The sequence below is a fragment of the Bos grunniens genome, chromosome 4 (assembly GCF_055505025.1).
Source record: "Bos grunniens cultivar Pamir isolate PY7600 chromosome 4, Bosgru_T2T1.0, whole genome shotgun sequence".
NCBI classification, from domain to species: domain Eukaryota; kingdom Metazoa; phylum Chordata; class Mammalia; order Artiodactyla; family Bovidae; genus Bos; species Bos grunniens.
The window spans coordinates 54761275-54785764 of record NC_141168.1 but is presented as its reverse complement, the minus strand read 5'-3'; the positions used below and the strand labels follow the sequence as shown (position 1 = coordinate 54785764).

Here is a 24490-nt window from a genome sequence, read left to right as displayed (position 1 = left end):
CAGGGTAGCCCGAGACCAGACAGCTATGGGTGAGGGGTAGGGGGAGGTACTTGCAGAACTCAAAACATATGAAGGTTTTTTTTAATATTAACACATACATGCAACTATATATATATAATAGATAACCAACAAGGACCTACAGAGAACTATATTCAGTATTTTTGATAATCTATAAGGGAAAAGATTCTGAAAAAGGATATATACATATATATGATGTTGCTGTTGTTTAATCACTAAGTCATGTCCGACTCTTTGCCTGCCAGGCTCCTCTGTCCATGAGATTTTCCAGGCAATACTGCAGTGGGTTACCATTTCATTCTCCCAGGAATCTTCTCAACCCAGGATCAAACCCACGTCTCCTGCATTGGTAGGTGGATTCTTTACTGTTGATCCATCAGGGAAGCCCTATATATATATATATATATATATATATAAAAAACTGCATCTCTTTGCTATACACCTGAAACTAACACAACATTGTGTAAATCAACTATATTTCAATTAAAAAAATAAAAATGAAAAACTTAATAGGGAAGAAATTAAAAGGAAATGAATATTTCTAATTCATTAAACCTAAGTTCATGTTTAATATATATTAGTAATATGTTTGACTTGTACTCAACTTGGTGCCATTTAGTATTCAATTTAAGTAAAATTTGTTACTTAAAAATATTTTTGAAAACAAACAAAAAAAGAATTGGTGAGGCCATACTAACCCACATGGCCAAAGGTCAGTTCTGCCCTGACCCCATTCCTCATCAATACACTGGAAAAAACAGAAGCATACGCACACATCTATATACTGAGAATATGGTTTATTAAAATGAAGTAGAGTCATCTAAGCAGGACACGCTTGTTACAATTTCTGGGCTCCCTTCCCCTGCGGCCTCTCTGCACACCAGGGCCTGAGGTGTTGGTGGGAACTGTCTCTTGAGGGCCAGGAATGATGGCCCTGTTGGCAAGAGCCTCATTCGTCTTTCCTACTTCCAGAATTTCCCCTTTTGAGGCACCAAGGACAGTAAACATCACCACCTGTGGGTCCTCAGCCCCCAGAATTGGCCCCTCCCTGGCCCCCAGATCATAGCAAATTCCACTCATCGTCCTCATTGTATTCTAATCCTAAAGAAAACAAGGCATCGTGCCCAGCAGCTCGACCATAAAACATTAATCACTATCTCCTTCCTTGAGAGGCTCCTGTCTAGTGAAGGTGTGACCCCCAGGAGTGATGGAAAAATCCTAATGGCTCAGCACGTGGCCGGGCCACGCTATGGGTGGAGGCTCCTGGCACCAGTCCCTCCAGTGCTTTTCCAGACTGGCTCCTGGCTTTGGTTGCAAGGACACTGAGGGCCAACCTGGGATCCCCAGTAGGGAGTGAGCCCTGTTTGCTTCTACCAAATCTCCAAAAGGCACCATATCCTTGAGGCTAGGTGGCAAATGGATTCCCTAAGCCACCCATAGCCTTTTATTTGGGCCCTTTTGGAGCTCACATGAGCTTTGGAGATGGACAAGGATGCTGGGTTCAGGGAGAATTATGGGTCTCTAACCCCACTGAAAAATTCTGAAAGAGATGGGAAATACCAGACCACCTGACCTGCCTCTTGAGAAACCTATATGCAGGTCAGGAAGCAACAGTTAGAACTAGACATGGAACAACAGACTAGTTCCAAATAGGAAAAGGAGTACGTCAAGGCTGTATATTGTCACCCTGCTTATTTAACTTATATGCAGAGTACATCATGAGAAACACTGGGTTGGAAGAAGCATAAGCTGGAATCAAGATTGCCAGGAGAAATATCAATAACCTCAGACATGCAGATGACACCACCCTTATGGCAGAAAGTGAAGAGGAACTAAAAAGACTCTTGATGAAAGTGAAAGTGGAGAGTGAAAAAGTTGGCTTAAAGCTCAACATTCAGAAAACGAAGATCATGACATCTGGTCCCATCACTTCATGAGACGTAGATGGGGAAACCTTGGAAACAGTGTCAGACTTTATTTTTCTGGGCTCCAAAATCACTGCAGATGGTGACTGCAGCCATGAAATTAAAAGATGCTTACTCCTTGGAAGGAAAGTTATGACCAACCTAGATAGCATATTCAAAAGCAGAGACATTACCTTGCCAACAAAGGTCCGTCTAGTCAAGGCTATGGTTTTTCCAGCGGTCATGTATGGATGTGAGAGTTGGACTGTGAAGAAAGCTGAGAGCCGAAGAATTGATGCTTTTGAACTATGGTGTTGGAGAAGACTCTTGAGAGTCCCTTGGACTGCAAGGAGATCCAACCAGTCCATCCTAAAGGAGATCAGCCCTGGGTGTTCATTGGAAGGACTGATGCTGAAGCTGAAACTCCAATACTTTGGCCACCTCATGCGAAGAGTTGACTCATTGGAAAAGACCCTGATGCTGGGAGGGAATGGGGGCAGGAGGAGAAGGGGACGACAGAGGATGAGATGGCTGGATGGCATCACCGACTTGATGGGCATGAGTTTGAGTAAACTCTGGGAGTTGGTGATGGACAGGGAGGCCTGGCGTGCTGTGATTCATGGGGCCGAAAGGAGTTGGACACGACTGAGAGACTGAACTGAACTGAACTGAACTGAACCCCACTGAGGTCTCACAGCATCTATGTCTGACCAGTTGACCAACCCCAGTCTTGATCCAAAGATCAACTCTTCTCCTATAGACCTCTCTAGAGCCCTTCACCCTGGAAGAGAAGGATATATCAAAAGGAAAATACAAGTCTATGTGTGTGTGTGTGTGCTCAGTCACTTCAGTCGTGTCCAACTCTTTGTGACGTTATGGACTATAGCCTGCCAGGCTCGTCTGTCCATGGGGTTCTCCAGGCAAGAATACTGGAGTGGGTTGCCATGCTCTCAAGTGGGATCTTCCTGACCCAGGGATCAAGCCTGTGTTTCCTGCAGCTACTGCACTGCAGGTGGATTCTTTACCACTGAGTCACCAGGGAAGCGCATATGAGTTTACAACTATCCCAGATTCCTGGATATTTGGAAACCCAGGACTGACCTGATACAGGAGGTCATATATATGTGTGACTAAAAGGCAACTTTGAGTTGACCTGAGCATTACTCACAGGTCTCTGGTTGATGTCCCCTGTACAGGACTTTGGAAAAGCATGCAAAAAGGTGTGACTCAGAACAGATGAGGCAATTGTGAAATCACAACTTTTTGCTCTTGTGAGTTTAATGGAGGGATAAATATTCTAGGATTCAGTAACTGCTGAATTACATCCTGCTTCCTTTTGGGCCAAGTGCTGAGGGCACAGCCTTCCGGGCCAACTGAGCCACCTTCCCATGCAGGTCTCCCCTGAACCATGGGGAGCCCAGTGGAGGAAGCAGCCTGTTATCTGGTCTCAGCATGGATGCAGCTGGGGGAAGAGGGGTTGGTGATAGGTAACCACCCCCCTCCATCAAAGCACCTCATGTGTGTAGTGGCTTGAATGCTCAGCAGCCGGGGAACCAAGGCTGAGTCATAGAACATTCCAGGAAATATACTCTCTTCATTAAATTTTGATGAACAAAACAGACAAGAGTTCTGATTGCTTCAGAAGCTCTGTTTCAATTCAGTTACTCTCCTAAAGCCTCCCCTCTGTGCTGGGCTGGACAGAACATGAGCAGAGTTGGGGATGACCCTTGGGAGAAAGAGGACCTAAAGCCCTGAACCCACAGGCTGGAAGATGAGGCGTCTGGGGCAGCCTGGCCCCATATGCTTTTTCCCCAGGCCTGAATGGTGCATTATTATCCCTCAGGGTGTAGCATTGTCCTGCTCCTTCCCATATATGCTAGTGGGAGAGGACAACTTCTGGATGAACAAGTTTATCAAATATTTTCCTCCCAAATAGCGAGAGGGGCAGTCAGGCCTGAGGGCACTGGGTGGGGCCAGGACCAGAGGAGCAGTCTTGGGCCAGATGTTAACAATAGGCCCCAAGCAGACACAATATCCAGCTGGCCCCCAAATAAATGGCATTTCTCCTGGTGCTGGAATCCCCTTCAGTCAGTTATTATTTGCCCTTACTTTTTCCTCTCAACACCCTCCAGGCAAAGGAAGCCTAGCTGGCCCAGAGGTAAATGTAGTGGGAGTCTTGACAAATGGGACAGTACCACACAGTAGAAAGAGCCCAATCTTTGAAGCCAGAGAGAGGAAATTCAAATCCCAGCTTGGCCACAAACACACTGTGTGGGCTTGGGCAAGTTATTTCATCTTCAGGGCCCTTAGCATCCTCTAGAAAAGGAGGCTGTTATCTCTGCCTTCCAAAGGTATTGTTACGATTAGAAAAGCTGTATGTGAAGTCCAAGGGGAGTTCCTCAACCTCTTCTTCAGGCTCTGTATCCTGACACTAAAATTCTAGAAGTTAAAACTAAACAATTAACTAAGAAAGGCCCTTCTCTGGAATGGTCAGAGGACGGCAAAGGAAGAGCAGGGGTTGAGGTGGGTGTGCCCAGGGCCCCTGATGGGGACTGAGAGGGCTTCACACCTTATCTTGTCTGATGGGGACAAGATAAGGAGATAAGCCCAGAAGGGCTGTGAGAGAGAGTCTCGGCACACCTGCTCGGGTAGGCCTAGCTGCCACAGGCCAGCCCAGACCCTGTTTCCATGGCCTGGCCTGCACCCTCCCACTCATAGCAGCTTGCCCTCAGCCTGGGAGGTGCAGAGGCAGTTTGCATGGACTGAGGGCCTAGCTGTCACTCATAGCAGCCCACTGCACACTGGATAAGAAAGCCTGCTCCAGCCACACTGACCTCACAACCTCCACAGGCCAAGTTGCCACTGTATCACCATCACCAAAGCCCCCCCCCACAGAGGGAGGCAGGACCTGGGCACCTCTTAGAGCAGAGTGGGGGTGCCAGGACCTTCCCAGTCACCCCTGACCTGCCCATGTGGCCCAGTGAGATATCCAAGTTGGTGGTTCCTGGAGTCTCCCAGACTCTGGGCCTCTGTTATTGGGCACTAGGTTTCCCAATGTACTTGTCCCTATTTTGAGAAACTAGCCCTAAGAGTGTGTGTGTGTGTGTGAGGGGCCTGCATCCAAATATCAGCTTGGCAAAGATCTGTCCTGAGACTCGGGCCTGTCTCTGAGGATCCTTATGCCTCCACTGAATAAGGGTATGTATGCCTGCTGTACACCCAGTACCAGGGGGCCACATGTGGGACGGGATTTTGTGATCTGAAGAGGGCTTGATGGAGCCTTTCCAGCCTGCACCAGCCTTGGGCTACACCAGGACAGGTGTAAAGGCAGGAGCAGACAGAGGGGTCCTTTTCTGGCTTCCTGTCCCCCTGGGGACATAGGTCAGGCCACTCTGATCTCTTCTGCCCTGTGGATGCCCTGACAAAAACCACAGGAAGATGCCCATCCTCACAGAATGTGGCTCGTGTTTTCAGAGCAGAGGAACCCTTCTCTCTCTCACACACACACACACACACATACACACACACCCGCCCCCGCCCCCCCGCCAGGCCCTAAGGAACTGAGTGCTGCACGTCACCTTTCCCCAGCCTCCCCTGCTCCTGGCACTAACCTCACTCTGATGGGTGAGTCCATCTCCACCTCCACTCCCAGGGCTGAGCCCCCCAGGCAGAGCCCAGGCCCAGGGCAGGTGGGTCAGAAATGTGAGAAGGGCCAGAGGAAGTGTAGCCCGGGCAGTCCCTGGTGCTCCCTGGGCTCTGTTCTAAGGAGGGGGTCAGAGGGAATCCTCAAGCTGTCACACTTCAATCCTGCAGGAGCCTTATGTCCCTCAGATGGCGCTCTGGTTGTGTCCACCCCGTGAGACCAGGGATCCGGGGGTGCAGTGGCTCCCCCTCAGACTGGGCCCAAGTTCTCAGACCCAGAGATCCCTTGTGGGAACATGGTGCCCAAAGAAGAAAACCTTCATTCCAAGGAGTCTGGATGACCTATATTATGTTTATTTTCTTAACATATAATGAAATTCCAATTCCAAAGAGGCATATATGCAGAGCAGACAGATGCAGGGTCCTGTGTGCAGCAGCCAGAACAGGACAAGATGGAGTGCCCCCCTCTCCCCTCCAAGAGTCCCCTCACCCTTCCTGGCACCAGGCCATTACCCAAGCAGAAATGCAGGATCTGGGTCTAAGAGGGCCCAGTCTAACAGTCCAGGGACATGGCCCTGGCTGCTAGGCCTGGCCAAATCATCATCTTGCTCCGGGTCCTGGACCCCAGTTTCTTTCTCTGTTAAATGGACTAGAAGCGAAATGGAGGAGAGAGTGCATGGATGTCATGATGTGTTGTGACCATTAAGGGCCTCCTGGTCGTCCTGCTGCTTCCAGATACCTATGTGTTGTGTCTCTCAGTGTTTGTCACCATCGTGGCTGTGGGGCATGGGGGGACCTACTCGGGCCCTGGTGGAATTTTATGGAATGTGTAGATAGCTGCCCCCACTAACAGACTGTGCTCAGAACTATCCTTGGGCTGCAGCCATAGCTACTTCATTTGGTCAAGACCAATTCTCCCCTCCAAATAAATGAAGAGGGAGGCCTATGGCCTAGGAAGCCTGTGCAGGTCACCCAACTTCCCCCCAGTGCCTCCAACCAGGACCTCTGGAATAACAGAGGACTCTGCTTCACCTCCCACCTTAGGATCAGCTGGGGGCTCGGAACCTTCGCTAAGGGTCCAGCAAGGACATCTGTCTCCAGGGGCTGACCTTCAAATGGCCAAGTGTCCTTCAGTCAACACACCCCTACGTAATGTTGACCTGTGTCTGCACTGGCAAGAGAAACTGAAGAACCAAATAACGACGAGGGTGATGCAGTGATAGGTGGAAAAGATCAACTACAACTCAGTGAAGAAACGTGGACGTTCCTCCCCCTCCCTCAGATGATCTTCATTCTGCCACAGCAGGCTCTGTCCACTCTCAGCCCTGCTCCCCAGGAACGGGAACTTCCAACGGCTGGATGACCTATTGCTCTTCGTTTTGGAACATGTGTGCCTATGTACATGTGTTCACATAGATGTGTAGGTTACAGCTATATCCTGGGCAAGTGGAAGAAGCAGCGCTGGGCCAGACTAGGTCTTCCAGAATGTGCAGTGTGTCTACACTTACAGAATCCTGGAGAGGGGTCTCGGGCCCACGTAGCTCTCCCTACCCCTGCCACTTTACAGATGGAGTCACTGAGTCCCCAAGACTGAGACGTTCCCAAGGTCCTACAGCACCTCCAGAGCTGGGGGAGCAGCCCTGGAAGCCAGCCAGGCTGCAAAGACAGGCTCTGACTGCCCCCTGACCCCACCATTGCACTTGGTGGGGTCTCTTTCCCCTCAGAGCATCCTTGGGGCACGTGCATGTTACAGAAAAGAGGGCCACTCCCGGAGGCACAAAGCAATCACCGAGGAGCCCCAGGCACCTTCAGCAGGTGAGCTGGTGAGCAATTTGGGGATGGAGGGGGCTTTCTGGCATACCTCCCATCACACTCTGAAAGGACAACTTAGCAAGATGGGTCCCTCTCTTTCACCTCCTTTGTGACTTCAAGGGAATGGGTGATTGGAAAATCTTGGTCCTCAGGGATCCCCAAAGCCGAGAAAAGGAGAAAGAGAAAGAAGGTGATAGCAACAGTCCCAAATCAGGCTTGGCCACGCAGGCCCTGTGGATCTTCAGGAAGTGACTTTGGCCAGCTTGTCAGAGTGTCTATGATACAGATTTCACCCCTCCCCTCCCTCTGCCCACCCCTGCCCCCCACACCCCCCATGTGGATGCCCAGGCCTGGCCCCCTTATTTGGGCTTCATCTCCACCCTGGAGTTGATGTCGTCGGCATCCAGGTCATACTCCTCCACCTGACCGCTGGTCCACACCTTCACGCGGTCTGTGAGGTCACTGCTGCGTGGCGCCAGGATGAAGTCATAGATGAGCACTGCCAGGGCTGCTCCGATGAATGGCCCCACCCAGAAGATCTAGGAACAAACAGCAGACGTGCTCAGGGGGCATCTGATGGGACTTGCTTCCCATGAGAGCCCCGACCCACCCCCCACTGCACAGCTGCTCCCCAACCTGTGCCTGGGACAGAGAAGGCAGAGCTGAACCCCAGCATCTGCAGCCCTCCACCCCCTACAACTGGCCCAAGCCAGGACTTAGGTAGTGATTTTCTCCTTGCTTCTGTGCGACCCAACTCAGCATGCCTGGAATGATCAGACCATGGTCTGATCTGGAAGGGGAAGCTCCCTACACTGCCCTGCCTGAGATGTGAACCCACCACTTCTGCATCTCAGGTCTCATCTTCCTGAGTTCCTCCCCCTGGCCATCTCTCAGGGCCTCTGTGATGGGAGATGATGTCACAGGGTTGGGGGTGGATCTACCATAAGGCACCAAAGTCTCCCTCCCACCTGCACGGGGCAGCCCTGAGACCCCTTACCCAGTGGTCCTGGAAATTGTGCGTGATCACCGAGGAGCCGAAGGACCGGGCAGGGTTAATACCGCAGCCGGTGTAGTCTATCTGTGGGAGGGAAGGGTCAGGGGGAACAGGAGAGGAGATGGAGAGAAAGAGACAGAGGGAGAGGGAGGGAGAGGGTGACATGGAGGAATAAGACCAGAGGGGAAACAGGGCAGTGACCATCAGACCTGGAAGGATGGTCAGCCAGGCCCTGTGCCTCCCTCTCCAGGGCAGCTGGTCCCCCAACCCATGGAATGAGCCCTGTCAGAGTCCCACCCCCTGCCCTCAACAGGACACCCTCAGCAGCCTGGCTCCACCCTCCCCACCAGCACTCCTACTTGGGAAGTTCCCCCAGCTCACCGCCAGCAGGTGTCCCAGGGCCACAGAGAAGCCAATGGCCAGGGGCCCGGAGCCCCCGAGGTCACGGCGCCTCCGGTCGGTGGTGGCCAGCACGCACAGCACCAGCTGCAGAGTCCCGATGATCTCGATGCCCAGGCCCTGGCCCGAGTTCACGCCAGGGGCCAGCTGTAGGAGAGAGGGGCAGCAAGGCTCAGTGAGCAGAGTGGTGAGGGTGGAGTCCCAGGGCCCCCAGGCCTGGGCACCAAAAGCCAGATCCTCAGTGCCCTCAGAGCCCATTGCATCCACCACACTCAAGCACATATAGCCAGCAGTGAGCATCAGGCCTTGGCCCCTCCCACATCTGTTGAGGAAGAACCAGCTTGTCCTAAACATGTGGGAGAATGTCCCACAGCATTCTCCCCAGAGGCCAGAGAGGCCTGGAGGCGGATGGTGCTTCTGCATCCACCTACCTCCAGACCAGGCCATAGATGACAGGCAAGCCCTAGACATGGGAAGAGATGATCAGGGACATTCAGGGACAGTCAAAGAAGAAGAGGAGCAAATGGGTGGGAGGGCCCAGATGGAGACATTTTTCCTTACCCTCACATCTTGAACATTCCACCCCATCCCCTGCAAAGCTGGAAAGGGACTTCAGCAGTTAGCTGGCCGCAGCTTCCCATGTCCATCTCTCCCTTGAGCCTGTGTTCCTCGCAGCCCCCACCTCTGTCTCCTTCCCACCTCTGTCTGTCTCTCCCTTCTGCTGTCTCTCTCCCATTTCCTCTGGGCCCCACCCTCCCTATCTGCCCCCTCCTTCTCCCTCCTGGCCACACAGGCCCCGCCACCACCGTCTGGCTCCCACTTGCTCCTGGGCCACTTTTAGAAACATGACTCACGGAAAAAGAAGGGATTGGGAGCTGCCATGAGGTCACCAGAGCCCTCCCTCTGCAGCTGCAGCCAGGAGACCCCTCCCCAAGGAGCCCCTGCACCATCCCCCCATGTGGGGGTCGGTCCCAGGGGCCAAATATGCCCACACAGGGGACCTGGGCCACGTGGGCCAAGGCCCACTCACAAATATGCCTGGATGTGGCCAGAGGCTGCCTTCTCCCAGGCAGGGCTGGTGTGTCCAAATAAGACTGAACTTGAACCTTCTTCCTTAGCGGGGTTGGGGTGTCTCCAAGGCTACAGGGCATTTTGCAGAATCCTAGGTGGGGGGCAGCCCTCCACCATTCAGAGGTTTTCACAGCCCCACCCTGAGGCCATCTTAAAAGAACAATTCTCTTCCCGCCTTTGTCTGCCACCCTGGATCACAGGGAAAATGACTCATATCCCCTCCCCTCCGTTGCAGCCCAAGCTCTGCGCGCCTTTCCTGGTCGACCCCAGGGCTGCAGCCCCTCAGGTCAGCCAGCCCTCTGGGAAGTACCCAGCTTTCTTTGCACTCCAGTGTGGGGCTGTAGAGGTGACCCTGAGTTCAGGTCCCTACTCTCCTACTTGCTGGCCCTATGACCATGGTCTTGCCCGTCTCTGGTCCTCAGTTTCACCACCTGTAAAGTAGATCTAATTTTTCCTTCACCATTCTCCAGGGAGGCCAGAGGTTCTAAGGCATGGGGTGGAGGGAGAGGGGCTGTCTTGGGGCATTTGGAAAGGGTTGCAGAGGCAGGTGGGCTCAGGATAGTTGTGGCTTTGTTCTGGTTCTTTCTCTTATCCTCAGAACTAGGTGGGGCAGGCAGAACAGGAGGGGCTGTGCTGCTCAGGAGTGTGAACAATAGAGTGAGGCCCACCTGGAGCAGAGACAGGCTCCACGGAGGCCAGGCTGGTGAGGCCAGGCAACTTGCACCAATGCCCATCATATTCACACCTGCCGCTGCCCTCCGTGTCTGAGCACTCAGGAAGCTCAGGGCTCCTCCTCCCGCACGCCTCCACACGCTCTCCTTTGCTCTCCAGGGTTGGCCTAATTGCTAGCTGGCAGGAGTCCTGAAACCAGCCCTTCCACTCTGATTAATGGAATGATCCCTCTAAGTGGCTCCTGCCTCATACTCCTCATCCCCACCGCACTCATCACAGATGTGGTCTGGGCGAACTCATCTCTCCCCGGGTTCTTAACCAGGTCTCAGGATCTCAGCTCCTGCTCTGCCCAAGGACATCACTTTTCATGCAAAGTGAGCAGACCAGGGGCCCTGGTGCCATGCCCAGTCCACAAGAAGTGATACCTCCCCTGGGGACTCTAAGATATACCTTATCCTAGCGGCCCAGAGCCCTTAGAATTTGACTGTCCAGAACCACATGGGTTAGTAAATTTCCTCTCCCTAAACCCATTACCATTTGTATGCAGGTCAGGAAGCAACAGTTAGAACTGGACATGGAACAACAGACTGGTTCCAAATAGGAAGAGGAGTTCGTCAAGGCTGTATATTGTCACCCTGTTTATTTAACTTATATGCAGAGTACATCATGAGAAATGCTGGGCTGGAAGAAGCACAAGCTGGAATCAAGACTGCCAGGAGAAATATCAGTAACCTCAGATATGCAGATGACACCACCCTTATGGCAGAAAGTGAAGAGGAAATAAAGAGCCTCTTGAAGGCTGAAAGAAGAGAGTGAAAAAGTTGGCTTAAAACTCAACATTCAGAAAATGAAGATCACGGCATCTGGTCCCATCACTTCATGGGAAATAGATGGGGAAACAGTGGAAACAGTGTCAGACTTTATTTGTTTGGGCTCCAAAATCACTGCAGATGGTGACTGCAGCCATGAAACTAAAAGACGCTTACTCCTTGGAAGAAAAGTTATGACCAATCTAGATAGCATATTGAAAAGCAGAGACATTACTTTGCCAACAAAGGTCCGTCTAGTCAAGGCTATGGTTTTTCCAGCGGTCATGTATGGATGTGAGAGTTGGACTGTGAAGAAAGCTTAGCGCCAAAGAATTGATGCTTTTGAACTATGGTGTTGGAGAAGACTCTTGAGAGTCCCTTGGACTGCAAGGAGATCCAACCAGTCCATTCTGAAGGAGATCAGCCCTGGGATTTCTTTGGAAGGAATGATGCTAAAGCTGAAACTCCAGTACTTTGGCTGCCTGATGTGAAGAGTTGACTCATTGGAAAAGACTCTGATGCTGGGAGGGGTTGGGGGCAGGAGGAGAAGGGGACGACAGAGGATGAGATGACTGGATGGCATCACTGACTCGATGGACGTAAGTTTGAGTGAACTCCGGGAGTTGGTGATGGACAGGGAGGCCTGGCGTGCTGTGATTCATGGGGTCGCAAAGAGTCGGACACGACTGAGCGACTGAACTGAACTGAACTGAACTGAAACCCATTACCACCACTGCCATCAGCAGGAAGCCTCCCCTGATTGCTTCTACGATCTCCTCTCTTTCAACTGCCTAAGAAGTTGTGCTACTTACATCTGAAAAAAAAAAACAAAAAACAAAAAAAACATCAATCATTCCAAATTGAAATGGATAGTTTAAGGTCTGCTGAAATTTGACGTCCAGAAAAGAGCAAGTGAAAATTCAGACCCTGTGTTCCGATTTTGTTACTATTGTTATTTCATCTCTTAAGTCGTTTCTTACTCTTTAAGACCCCATGGATAACCCGCCAGGCTCCTTCTGTCCATGGGATTCTCCAGGCAAGGATACTGGAGCCCATTGCCATTTCCTTCTCCAGGGGATCTTCTCAGACCAGGAATCGAACCGGCATCCCCTGTTTGACAAGCAGATCCTTTACCGCTGAGCCACCTGAGAAGCCCATGTTTCTGTTTACAACCTACTGAATTTGACACATTGCATAAATAGGGCTAATCCCAGTTGTGGTTACTTGTTACTGAAAAAAAAGTTTGTACATCCCCAGAGCATTTTGCCTAGCCCGGGTCTTATATTTCACTAATTAAGGCCAAAACAAAACAAAATTTTAAAAAAGTAACAATTTTCTGAACACAAGTATAAATAAGAGAAAAGCCACACATTTAATCTTAAGCATCAGAGAGATGCAAACTCTCCAGTTTTGTATCAAACCCACTGAAGCCCACTCTCAAGGGCCAATTCAGATTCCTCCATCAATTCCAATTCAGCATCAAGAAGTTTTCTCAGGTCCCTGGCTGGAATTAACTTCTGCTTTCACTCATCAAGCCCTCACTGAACAGCCTGCAAATCTTGCAGAGAAATAACCTTTTTGCCTCTTATCGGGTGCCTCAGAACCCCTGGCTGGGAGCTCAGTGGGGACAGAATGTGGACACCTTCTCACCTCCCTGCCCAGACCTCGAAGGGACACTTACTGTGTGGAGACAGGAGGGGCAGACAAGGAAATTTCTTGGAGGCCCAGTGGTTAGGACTCTGCACTTTCCACTGCTGAGGGCCTGGGTTCGATTCCTGGTCAGGGAAGTAAGATCCCACAAGCCGTTCGGTGTGTCCCCTCTCCCCCAAAAGAAGTGGCAGATTATGTAAATTTTCTAGCATTTCTACCCACTCTAGAGGGAAGTTCTCTGGAGTCAGGGCTGATTCATTTGCTTTCTAGCTGGGAGACTGCAGGCCAGTATTAGTCTCTATGGACCTTGCAGGGCAGCATGCTCAAGACTCTGTGAGATTACAAACGGGGAGGTCAAGGCCTGGGAAGGAGATGGCAATGCCAGATGCTGCCTACGCTCACAGGCAAAGGTGCTGGCTACCTATGCATGTGGCTAAAGGTCCTGTCTGTTGCCACCTTAGACTGAGGAGCTGGCAGAAGATGTTCTGTAGCTGCCAGGGTGCCCCAGGCCCCAGGGTGGCACAGAGCCGACCTCTCCAGGCAATGAACTTCGAACCCTCCTCTCCCTGCTGCCCATGAGCAGACTGACCAAAGTGACTCCTGAGGCCCAAGACCCCAGCATGACCTGAGCATCCTGGGGTCCCACCCTTCCTGAACCAGGCCTGGCGGGGCTCTGGGCATCCATTAAAGAACAAGATATCATGGACCGCCCCACCTACCCACTGCCTGCGGAACTCAGTATCCCAGTGAGGGGGACCTCAGTGAGCCCCCTCCCCAAGTATCACCCTTCCATCGGTGATTTTTTCAAGCGCACATGTGCCTCTGGGTATCCACAGCTTTGTGTGTCTCTCTGCATTGCTCTCTGCAGAGTCTCTGGGTGACCACATATGTCCAGATGTGACTCTTTTCTTTTTCCTTAGACATTAAGAGGTTTATTAGACACTAAGTAAGTGAAAAGTCTGTCCAACAGTTATAAAAGTTCTCAACCTGTACACACTAAAGAATACAACCTAAAAATAGATGACACAGAAGTTCACAGAATTACAAAAAGAAAATGATCGATCCACTACCAGAGCGAAGGGGTTTAAACTTCCCTTAGAAACTGATGGAGGGAAGTGTCAATAACATAAACAGCAAGAACAGGGAAGATTCAAACCCCGTACGCCCTGCACTTTCAAATTCAAGAATATACCCTCTTTTTCAGCCCACGGGGGACACTCGAACTAGTCACGTATTAACCCTATTAGGTGGGACGCTGTCTCTTGCAGTGGTGGGCTCTGGGGTGGGGTCGGGGGAGGGCGCTCTGTGTGGCCTCGTGTGTCTGTGTTGTGTGTCTAGTGGCATTTCTGAGTTGTCACCCTGTCCCCGTGTGCTGTGCTCCCACGTCCAGGTCCACCACTGGCTGGGGATGGGGGAGGAGAAGGGATGGAAGCACCCTTGAGTAAGAGAGAAAGAAGCAGGTCTCAAGGCGCCCTTTATTTGCTCTCAGAAGCCATTTCACCTTCCTGACAAGGAATAATACACAAAGCAAGGGCTTCCTCCTTCCCTCCCTCCTTCTTTCTTCACTCGGGGGCAGCCCCCGCTTCCTGCTCGGGAAAGGAAGAAGTGCCATTGAGGGGCCCCCCCTCCACCCTCCTAGGGTCCCAGGGCTAGAGGGGGACCACCCAGGCTTGAAAAGGTGCTTCCTGCCCACCCGTGTGTGTGTGTGTGTGCGTGCCCATGTGCATCATATCGTTGTGACTGTGCACACACACATGTGTGCCAGTACAGTGTAAGTATGTGCAATTTGCAGAGATTTTCAAGGGTTGTAGGCAGGCAGCTAGGGTCACAGTCCTGCTCCACCATCACCTGCTACACAATCTTGAGTGACTCCACCCGTCTGTGAGCCGTGGTTTCCTTATCAGTAAAATAGAGGCCTCAGCCCAGATTATAGCCCCAAACTGTCTCTAAGATTCCTTCCTGCCTGACATGGGACCCCTTCCCCCAAGACCTGCAGTCACCCTCCAGGCTAGGGTCCTGAGTGCAGGATTCCCACCTGGTCGTGTGAACGGCCGGTCTCTGTACAGCACAGAGCCTGTCATAGGGCCTCCCGCCCACCTGGAATGTTAGATGGCCCCCACCACTGCCCCCCCACAAGAGCCACATGCCCCAGAGCCATGGCTGCCCAACACACCCTACCTGCACAGCCCTGGTGACCAGGAACTTATTGATTTGGAAGCTGTCCCTCCCCAATTTAAAATAGTAAGTTATTTCTTTAGCCTGAGCAGACACCAGCCCCAAGTTGTCCTGAGGGTGGGGTTTTGGGCACTGAAAGGACGTGCTCATGGGGATGGGCATTTTCCCACCTTTACTACCAGCTTGTGAGTTGTTTTCGGCCTCAGGGTGTACTCGTCCACTGGCCCGCAGCTCCTCGGTTGTGTGAAGAGAGCCCCTCACTCACCCCCGGGGAACCACCTGGGTTAAGGAGCCCCTCTGAACCTGGACAGAGGGTCTGGCTGAGGGAATTTTCCTGCCCTTATCTGCAGCTGTGTGGGCTTAGCCCACACAAGGCTCAGATACATCTGTTCTTCCAGAGGGCAAGGACCATGCCCCCCAGGGGGGCTCTGCCAGCAAGAATCAAGGGCTCCCTGTGCCTCCAGGAAAGCTTGCCCAAGCCAGTCTTCAAGGTGCAGGCAGGGGGCATGTCTGAGGTGCTTGGGGAAAGCCCTCAGTGGGTAAGGCTAAAGGCACCCTGCTGGGTGGGGCCCTAGAGAAAGTGGGGAACACCATGTGGGCCTGAGGTCAGGTTGCGGGAGACTGCATCGGATTGGCCTGCAGTGAGCTAATGCAGTGAGGGAAGGCTGTGACCTGGGTTGGGGAGAACAATGGAACAAGGTGAATCCCCTCAGACTGAGGGGCCCTGGTGGGCCGTATCCCCTCTCAGGGCATAGTCTCTTCAGAGGAGGATTCCCAGAGCAAGCCCTGGTTAGGGGCCAGTGTCGGGATGGATGATATGGGGCTGGCAGGGCGGCTCCAAGGGCTCTAATGGGGGAAACTGCCTCAGAATTTTCCATGGTGAGGAAAGTCTCCACCGCAAAGCTTCTGCCTCTCTCTACGCCTTCCCCCTCATTGGACTCTGGCTGGAAACAGTAATTACATGTCCCATCTGTGGCACCACCACCCAGCCCCCAGCCCACTCCCTGGACAGGGCCATCGGAAAACCAGTTTCCCTTTCCCCAGTCCACCCTCAACTCTGGGGGAGGCGGAGGGCCCTCAACACTGGAAGAACTGGTGGCACGGGGAAGAGGGTTAGGGAGTCGGGGGCACTCATTCTGTGGTTGGGGAAACTGAGGCTTAGGAAACTGGGGAAGCAGAAAGTTTGGGGCTAAAGTCAGGTGTCAGATGCAACAAGTAGAAGAGGTTCTCCAGGCAGTTAGGCCCAGCATCAACGGGGTTGAGAAAAGACCCCGGAAAAGGGAGGTTTGCACTCTGCCTGAGCTCCCAAAGGGGCTGAATTCACAGGCTCTGGGACGCAGGCAGACACTGACCTGAACCCTGAACTCTCATTTTTCTCTAGAGCCCCAGTCTCCCACCATGACCCACCCCCTATCCAACCCTGCATCAGCCACACCCTGTGATTCTCAGGCCATGACCTCCTCTGCTGGAAACCCCTTCCCTCCACTCTGGAATCTCTACTTTTAGGCTCCCGGGACACCTCCTCCCTGAAGGCCTCCTGGCCCTCATCGCAGCTCGAGGTCAGAAGTTCCCAGGTATCCTGACACGTCTTATCACACCTGCCTCCTGCCCCCTATCATTGACAGATGCGCAGTGGCCTTATCTTACTCGGGACCATGGACTCCTCAGAGCAGGGAGCCGCCTGACTCAGCCCCGAATTTAGTCTGCAGTAGCAAAAGTCATGTTTACAGCGAACATGGGTGAGCAAGCAAGAGAGGGGAAGAGTGAACAGAGGCAGTGAGTGATCAGAATTTCAAGGTTCAAGAGCATCTTCCACTTCCCAGCACCCAGCCACGCCTTGCGATATACCCATTCTGCAGATGGGACCTGGGACCACACAGATGAGGTGGCTTGCCTGAAATCACACTGTATTAGTAGCTGAAGTAGGGCAGGGCAGGCCAGGCACCTGCCGCTGCCTCTGTCTTTCACTCCAGAAATAAACTCAGGGTCTGGCTTTGAGAACCGGCTAGGATGTGGCAGGATGGAGAGAGGTCCACGGTTGCTCCAGGGCATATCCTGAGCCCTGACTCAGTGAGGAGAAAGTTTTCGCCAACATATCCCCATGGGACACCCCCTGACTCACTCCAACCACTTCCTGCCACTTCTTTTCCCTATTTTCCTTGAAAATCTCCATGCCAACGACTGGTTTGGGTTTGGAGAGGCCCAGGACTCAAGGGGCTAGGGGAAACCTCTCCCAGAGCCTGGAGGAAAGAGCATGTCACCTGCTGTGCAGACTGGTCTCTGCCCTTCTTGAGGCACTGAGGCCACCTCCCAGGTCCCTTTAGATCCCAGGCTCAGTGTTCTGAACCCTTTCTGAGTTCTTCAGCCCAAGACACGTGTTTCTGGACCCCAAACTTCCATGGTGGGGCCAGGGCAGTCCCTGGGCTCCCACAACAATGTTCATGCCCTTATGTTCAGCCTGGCACTTCTTGGGCTCCTCTTAGCCAGCCCCTCCTGTGAAGAGAGATAAACTCAAGTCCACAAAGTGAGCTTGCTGGCAGTATGGGTGTGGCCAAGAGATATCAAAGAGACCTAGGTCCCCTCTTGGAGACTTAAGGGCTCTCAGCTCCAAGAAAGTCAACAAGTAAGCAGCCAGGCCTTGAACCCAACTTGTCTGCTTCCCTGCTCAGGGTTGGGTTCCCTTTTCTCCCTCTCTTGCAACCCACCCAGCTCAGGTATTGGGGAGACTGGAAAAATGGAGGCTGGCAAGGGAAAAAGACACTGAATCAGGGTGTGGCCAGATCAAGATTGCACAGGGATGCTTGCCCTCCTCAGGCCTGCCTGGGATGCCTGTGTGAGAGAACAGAGTCACCAGCAGATGCCTGGCCTGACTCGCCCTTGAGAAGGAAGGTCAAGAGGGGGCCAGAAGGCCTGGGGAGACTCTATTCCTCCCCAGGAAGGATCCTTCCCCTTGCCCATCATACCCAGCTGAGCCCCGACGTGATCCTGACCCTACTCCGTGGGCATGCCCTGAGGTCGCCCAGCTCTGCCCCCACTAGAGACAAGCCTGGAGGACCTTACACCCACGGAGGCCACATCTTCCTTGACTAAAGTTTAAACTCCAGCCCGAAGGGCTAACCTTCAGTCCTGGACTGGGTGAGGTGTCACGGTGACACAAGGCGTGCTAATCCCTGCTTGGCAGGGTCATGCCAACTGCCCTCTGCACGGACCTTCGCAGCCGAATCTGGACTTTGGCTGAGAAGCGGGAGGACAGTTGCTTGTCTAATCACCCGCCACTCTCTGTGGAGCCTCTGGCCACCTCCCTCACTGTCCCCACACCCGCCTGCCCTGCCCAGGTCCCGCCAGCCCAGATCTGATCTGGTTCCTTCTCTCTCCCTCCCTGTGAAAACACCTCCTCGGGCACTCTGAGACCTCCTCCAAGCCTTCCTCGGCCTCTCAGGCCAATTTTTCCCCCTGCTGTGGCCCAAGCCAGGTCTGAGTTTGCACTTGGCTGAGGGTCTGGAAAAGCCCAGGTCGGCGACAGCAGGCAGCTGCCTGCCAACGGCCAATTAGCTGTGCTAAGCGGCCCGGGAGGAATTCTTTTCCACAGCTTCCACCCAGTCGCCCACATCTGCTTATCATGAGTGCCCCCAGATCAGGCCCGAGCAGTGGGCACACACATGTATGCACTCACCTCCAGACACACTCACACCGCAGCACTGACACGCTCACAGATACACTTTCAGAAGTAACATAGCCAGCTTTCACAGGTTCGGAGACCCATGCCGGCATCCACGTGTGCACACACTGCTCACAGACACAAATACACGCGCCACACCTCTCTGCATCCGGTGATAGACAGCGGACCCAGAGATGGAAGATGTCCATCTCCATCAGAGTGGAGGCTAGATGTCCCTGCTCCGGCACCCACCCTTTGCTGCAATCCAGGAAAGTCACCTGCAGGCTGTCCTGAAACTGTTTTCACCTCCCGTCTTGTCCCATTCCCGGAGCCAGGAGAGCAAGAGGAGCTTTTTCCTTGAAGGCAGTTTGTTTGAGGACCTGTGTGAAGGCGGGGCGGCCTGTGTGAAGGCGGGAGCCCCTCTGGGAGAGTTTCGCTCACACAGGATTGTGTGACCAGCTGCAGACATGCCGGACGTGTGGTCCAGGGAGACTGGGGGCAGCAGGCAGAGTGTAAGAGGGTCCAGGCTGCGTGGGGGAGGGAGCCGCTGCCCAGACGGGGCTGAGGGGAGGGAGGGGAAGAAACTGCAGCCCAGGGGTGAGGATCCGCTGGCCCCACTGTTAGCTGCCTCCAGAGCTTATTCCCCACAATAGAGACCCGCAGGGGACATTGGCAAGACCATTATGCTCTGGGTCTCAGCTTCCCACAGTGCCTGGCAGAAAACAGGCTCTGGACGGGAGGCATAGCTGAGTTCCAGGTACAGCTCTGCTTGACCTCCAGCAACCTCTCATCCTCTCTGTTCCTCAGTGTCCCCGTCTGCACAATGGGTGGAGGATGAGACGGACCCATCTCAGCACCATTCTAGAGCCCCCAGAGCCTGGGGCCACCCCACTCACCGCATTGAGGCCAAGCGAGTTGTCGGGCAGAGAGGAGGTGATGCCCGAGAGGATGGCAGTGGCAACGATGGCCCCCACGCACTGGGCAATGATGTACATGATGGCCCGGAGGACACTGATCTGGCAGCTGAGCAGGAGCCCCAGTGTGACGGCTGGGTTGAGGTGGGCACCGCTGATGTGGCCCACGCTCTGGGCCAGCGTGGCGATGCTCAACCCAAAGGCCAGTGACACCTTCACGTTATCCTGGACTGCACCTGTCGTCTGGTTGCTCTTTATTGGGTAGTGGAAGCCCAGGGCTGAACCGATGCTGATGAAGATGAAGAGGATCATGGCCAGGAACTCGGCCACCACCGCCCTCCAAAAGAGCTTCTTCTTGAACTCGCTGGCCATGCTGGCAGGGGGCTTGGCTTGAGACCGCTGCCTGGTGCTCGCCTCCCTCTGAGAACTGAGCCACAGCCCGGGCTGGGCCTATTTATAGGGCCCCGGGGGGAGGAGAAGGGGGGAGCACAAAGGGAGGAAGGCCTCTCCTTGCTCCTGGCCCGCCCCACACCACACAGGCCTCCTCTCAGCGATGGATGCAGACACAGCTCTGCTGTCGGACTGCCAACTTTTTTTCCCTTCCTCCTCTCTCCCCTCCCTCCCTCTCTCCCTCCGCCCTCAGCCCTGCCCAGCCCGAGGATGCAGGCAGGAGGCAGCCACTGCTCTAATAGGCTTTGAGAAATTCCTCCAAGTTGGCCCCACTCAGGGGGCCAGAGAAATCCAGGTGTCCCCGCCCTGTGTGCAAAGCTCAGGGGATGCCGGAGGGCAAAACCAGGCCTCCGGATGGACAGGGCGGGGTGAGCGGCAGGGATCAGCAGGTGGACGTTGCCCTCCAGGAGGCGGGCACCGTGACCCTGCTGGCCTGGCATCCCCATCCCACTCGAGAGTGACGTTAGCCTGAAGCCCACAGGTCCTGGGGTTCCTAGGGGCTATCTGCGCCTCCTGCACCTGGTTCAGACCTGGCCACTGGATGTCACTGTAGGAATAGCCCAGGGCCCCCAGCCCCACCAGCCAGATCTCAGCTGATGGAGACACGACAACACCAGAGGGTACAGAGAGCTTGTCTGTGACCACCCCCGACACTCTGGTCAAGGGCAGGCCTGAGATAGGTGAGGATATGGAAGGCCCCCACTCTGGGAGCCCTCAAGCTTCTGGGGCAATTTGAGAAAATGATCTCGGGGCAGGAGCGGGGAAATGAAGGCAGGTGAGGATATTGGTCTCAAAGACTGTCAAGCTGGCGGACCCTAGGGGAGACAGAAGGAAAAGCAGATAACCTGGAGATGGGAGGCCTGTGGTTGGCAGTGGGGAGGAGGGAGCATGAAAGTGAGGGATGGAAAGACCCAGAGAAAAGGAAGAGGAAAAGGAGACAGACAGAGAGGAAGAGAGACAGAGAGAGAAGGATGGACAGAGAAGCAGAATCAGCAAAAGTGGAAGTGAAAGGGGTAGATCCCCAGGCAGAGACAGGGAGGCGGGTCTGGCTTAGTAAGAGAGACAGAGAGGGCATGCAGGGTGAAGACACAAGCTGGAAAGTGGGGAGACAGGACTGGACCCAGAGGCAGGAGTCTGAAAGAGAAAGATGAGCGAGCAGGAGGAGTTGGGGGAGGGATCAGACAGTGTCCCCAGCAGGGGAGGGGCAGGGACTGCTCTGCAGACCATCCACACCCCCACCCTGCCCCGTAGTCCAGCCTCTACCCTGTGCGTCCCCAAACCAGACGCCCGGAGGCAGCCGAGGAAATGAGAAGAAACTGGATCCCTGGGCCAGGAGCCCAGTGAGGAGCCACCAGCCTGCTACGCATTATCCTGTGAGAAGAGGAGCCAGGTGGGACCCTGGGTGAGGTTGGACCCAGGAGGGAGGGGTCTTCTAGGTCTCTTCTACCTGCCTCACCACAGCCCTTCTTCATTTACACCACGAGAATGCTGGCTTCTCCACATTTTACAGGTGGGAAACTGAGGCCCAGTGAGGGGAAGGGCTTCTCGGAATTCTGTGTGTGTCCAGGGGCCATCTGCAGAAGATAATGCTAGCCCTCACTGGCCTCCCTCCTGCCCGACTGTGGCGCACCAGACCTGCCCTCGCCCTGGGGTCAGCGGTCAGCCTGGTGTTTACTGGGAGAGGAGGCCCTCTGGGGTGGAGCTTTGGGGAGCTGTGTGCCCCTAAGCACACCTAAGTGTCTGTAAATACAGGATGGAGTGGACGTGAGGCAGGGAGGCAGCATGGTGGCAACGGGCCCAGCCTGCGCAGAGAGCCCTGTGGCCGGAGGTAATTGGTGCCTTATTAACTGTCTGAGAGAGGGAGCCAGCCCCACTGGGCCACTTCCCGGAACCTCCTCCACGTCCTTCACTCTGGGCAGACCCAGCTCAGCTCTCCACACCCTGGGAGGCTCCTTGCTCCCTAGCCCTGGCCCCATGGCCTGGTGGCCACCATGGCCCTCAGTGAAGGGTTCTCTGGTCAGTTCCAAGCCTCTGACCAGAGCTCCCTCTGCGTGGCCGGGATCCCCGCATTCTCAGGCTTTGGCGGATGGCCTGTTTACCCTCAGACCAGGCTCTGAAGACAAGGTTGGGGTGCACCTCAGAGAAGGGTCTTCTGGAGCAGAACTGCTCCCTTCAAGTCCTGGACTCCATGTCCACTGAGGAGGGACACACACCCTCGGCTTGGGCAGCGACCAGTTCTGACGCCAGTAGGTGCTGGGCCCCAGCCAGGATGGCTTGAGGAAGGCAGCAGGGAGAGAGCTGACTCCAGCCCCACAGGGACCACCAGACAGGCCGGCGTGGGGGCGTAGCACGCCTGTTCTGGGGACAGGAACAGGAGTCTGCACGGGCCTGTGTGGGCTTCGGGTTCTGTGACGGTGTCCATGGGCCAGGTCAGGATCCAGGCATCTTGTGTTACTGTGCAGGGGGTGAGGGTCACCTGGGAAGCACTAATTCATCCCATAAGTAATTACTGAGCACTTTTCAAGTGCCAAACACCATTCCGGGCACTGGGGGGACAACTACAGCCCGGTGGCCCAGCTCCTCGTCCCCCTGAAGCCTAGCATATGAGCCTGCAGGCTCTGTGTGGGTGACCAAGCGTGTGACAGTGGGGCATATGTGTGTGCGTGTGTACTTGCTGGAGGCCCACGTCCATCTGGAGCTGGGCAGGAGATGGGGGATGTGGAGGGGCTGTGACAAAGCAATTTGCCCAGGCAAATTAGGCAGCCACCAATCTCAGGATGATACGAGGGTCCTCGGGCAGTACCCTCCAGCCCCCTGCATTTCCTGCCCCCTCTCCGAGGCCAGCGTGGCAGCTGCCTTTCTTTGGATGAAGGCACTGCCGTCAGCAGGAGGCGCCATCAGAGTGCGGGCATCTCCAGAACAATGGCAGACATCTCTCCTCATTGGCCTGCCATCTCATGTCATGTAAAAGGGCCTCTGTGGCCATGTCCTGACCATTCCAGTGGGGAAGGGGGAGCCACAGATCCTAAAAGGCCCCAAACCCCTCCACCTCCTCGCTGGTTGGCCGCACAACCAGCCCAATCAGGGAAGGAAAAAATGGAAACAGCCTTTATCTGAGGGCCTGTCCTCACCACAACCCTGGGAGGCTGTGAGGGTAAGTGGTTTGCCAAGGAATGGCAGAGCTGGGGGACTCAGGAGCCCCAGTCTGGTTCCCTGCCAGCCTATCAGGGCCCCTAATAGGAAATCCCAGTTCTGCTAGCCCAGGAACAAGTACAAGGACTGGGGAGGCCAGCTTCCCAGGCAATAGGATGGGTGAGAGATAGGTGTGAGAGGACCACCTTCAACTTCCCAGCATAATTCTGGTAGGGTCAGGGGTGCATGGGGAAGGGAGCATCAAGGAGAGAGTGTACATGGAGAAGCTGGGAGTCACCCGTGCAGCCCCACCAGCTGGGGAGCTTGGGATCCAAGGAGAGCACTTCCCCCACCCAGTTCCCCCTCCGTGCGGCCTGGCTCAGGCTCCGTGGCCCTCCCATGGGCAGTGGTGTGGGCCCGGCCTCCAGAACCCACAGGCCTGAGCCAGCCTACATAAGGGGGGGCTGCCCGCCTCCCCCGCCCCTGAGGCCTGGGCACTGTCTGGCCCTGCCGGAGCAGCAGCCTCAGCAAACGCTTTTCCAGATGTGCTTTCTTCTTCCTGACATGCCCAGGAGACCTGCCTTCCAGTCAGAGCTGGCTGTTCCCAGGGCCGTCTGGTCCCGGTCCCCACCGGATCCAGCGGGAGGACCTCCGCTTGGTCCAGAGGTGGACGCACAGAGACTCACACACTGGCCAAGGATTGGCCCTGGGCTGTGTGGGGGGAAGACGCCCACGGGTGTGGCCGAGGCTGTCACTCTCAGAGCCAGGAGCTTCTGTGGATCACAGGGCAGAAGGAAGGAGCGGATGGACCCTCCCTTCTGGGCCCACAGGGATTTCCCACCCATGGGCTGAGTTGTGGGGAACAATGACTTCATTCCCTCCAGGAGGCCCACCGGGAAGATGGAGTTTGAGGTGGGAGGAGACGCAGGCAGCAGACTGGCCGTGACAGTCATCAGCTCACCAGCAGCTTGGATGAATTTCCCAAAATCCCTCAGGCTTTTCTGAACCTGGCAGAGTGCACCGATGGAGGGTGGAGATACAGGACAAAGTCCCTGTGGGTCTTGGAGAAGAAGCCATGAACGCCCACTCCCAGAGAATCCCTCTGGTCCTCGTAGCTCTTCCCCTCAATAGGGCACTGGCTACCATACCACCCTGACCTTGACCTGGGCTGCCCAGATGGGGCCTGTCTG

The 24490-nt window shown here is 54.4% G+C and overlaps 1 protein-coding gene across 1 annotated transcript; it reads right to left on the bottom strand.

Annotated features, from left to right (window-relative positions):
• Positions 1–5896: 5896 nt before the first annotated feature.
• Positions 5897–20147, bottom strand: AQP1 (aquaporin 1 (Colton blood group)). Its single transcript, XM_086398454.1, has 4 exons — positions 19701–20147; positions 8752–8916; positions 8374–8454; positions 5897–7915 (listed from the first exon to the last, which is right to left on the bottom strand). Exons 1-4 carry the CDS (start codon positions 20088–20090, stop codon positions 7736–7738), a joined length of 816 nt encoding a protein of 271 aa, XP_086254580.1. The 5' UTR covers positions 20091–20147; the 3' UTR covers positions 5897–7735.
• Positions 20148–24490: the final 4343 nt, after the last annotated feature.

Excerpts from the sequence above, each read along its gene's own strand:
- AQP1 (XM_086398454.1), bottom strand. The coding sequence starts at position 20,090 with ATGGCCAGCGAGTTCAAGAAGAAGCTCTTTTGGAGGGCGGTGGTGGCC. Across the intron at positions 8,455-8,751 it reads CCCTGGGACACCTGCTGGCG|ATAGACTACACCGGCTGCGG; the intron begins GTGAGCTGGGGG and ends TCCCTCCCACAG. Across the intron at positions 7,916-8,373 it reads ACAATTTCCAGGACCACTGG|ATCTTCTGGGTGGGGCCATT; the intron begins GTAAGGGGTCTC and ends GTTTGTTCCTAG.